This window comes from Cariama cristata, unplaced genomic scaffold, assembly GCF_000690535.1.
Source record: "Cariama cristata isolate BGI_N322 unplaced genomic scaffold, ASM69053v1 scaffold12351, whole genome shotgun sequence".
NCBI lineage: Eukaryota > Metazoa > Chordata > Aves > Cariamiformes > Cariamidae > Cariama > Cariama cristata.
Window position 1 is genome coordinate 1 of NW_009598731.1, and position 1186 is coordinate 1186.

At 36.8% G+C, this 1186-nt stretch overlaps 1 protein-coding gene across 1 annotated transcript; it reads right to left on the reverse strand.

Annotated features, from left to right (window-relative positions):
• Positions 1–331: 331 nt before the first annotated feature.
• Positions 332–886, reverse strand: LOC104154612 (tumor necrosis factor alpha-induced protein 8-like; the record flags this gene model as incomplete). The annotated part of the gene is given in 3 exon segments (XM_009709421.1): positions 332–675; positions 678–800; positions 803–886. Coding segments are annotated over 3 exon segments (551 nt in total), but the record flags the coding sequence as incomplete, so codon positions are not given.
• Positions 887–1186: the final 300 nt, after the last annotated feature.

A 1186-nucleotide genomic window follows, 5' to 3' on the forward strand; every position in this document is an offset into this window, starting at 1 on the left:
CTAGGAAAACTGTGGATTCTCTGACAGCAGATCGGTTTGGTTTGTATATCTATCTTGCAAGACTTACTCTACTTGGATAGTTCTGTTTTATTGTCTTAAGCCAGTTGTTTCCATAGGCAAAGCACAGCAAAAAAAGTCATGTGCAGCCTTTCTTCTGGATGGACTGTGAATAGCAACGGATAGCTCATAATAAGGAATTGATTTCATAAAGATATTTTGGAAATATTTGTCATAATGTAAAAAAACCTTTTTGCAAGCTCCCTTATTCCTTCATAAATCAACAGTGTTCCATCTACAAACACACATAGGCAGTCAACTTTAATACAAGTACTTATATGTTCCCCTCATCTAGCATTTTGTTGACACCATCACAAAGTTTCTGCAAATGGAGTTTATAAGGTCCAAAGGGATTGTACAAGGCAGCCAAAAATTCACAATCAGAGAAGTGGTCAAACACATTGTTGATGCGTGCATGCGACTTTGCAGTTAGGTGACGCTGAATGATTTCGTGAAGTAGCTCTCTACAATCGTTTAACAGTTTGGACAAAAAATTCCTGTCAAAGGTATAATCCACCTGATGAAAACTGACCACGGTCTTGGTCTTAGCCAGCTGGTGAGCTTTCTTCTTGAATTTCTCCATCAACACTATTTCATCCTTATTAAGTTGGTTGTTCTGTAGAGAATTGCCAATTTGAGGACTATTTTAATGAGGTTTTTGATGATTTTCTCTGCTTCCTTTTTATTTTGTGTATATTCCTTTGTCACTCTGTAGACCTCATATAAAACACCACTGCTCGTGTTACTATTGATTTGGACACCATTTTTCCAAGGATCTTCTTCTGGGCCTGAATGGCCAGACTTTTGGAGTTGAAGACATCTGTGGCCACTGGGGAGGAGAAAAAAAATATGCAGTCAGTACTTCATAACAGACATACTATGGACAGGAAGTTGAGGAATATTTCCATGTCTATCCATTCATATTAGTCCTACTAACTGCCAGAAAAATAATGCAAACCTATGTATGTAGTTGCAGAAAATCCCATCTTTTCCATCCCTAAAACTCTATTGTCTTTAGGTTTACATTCTTCTAGACTGTTTTACTTTGGAGAAAACACAAAAAGATACATTGTCTTTAGGTTTACATTCTTCTAGACTGTTTTACTTTGGAGAAAACACAAAAAGATAC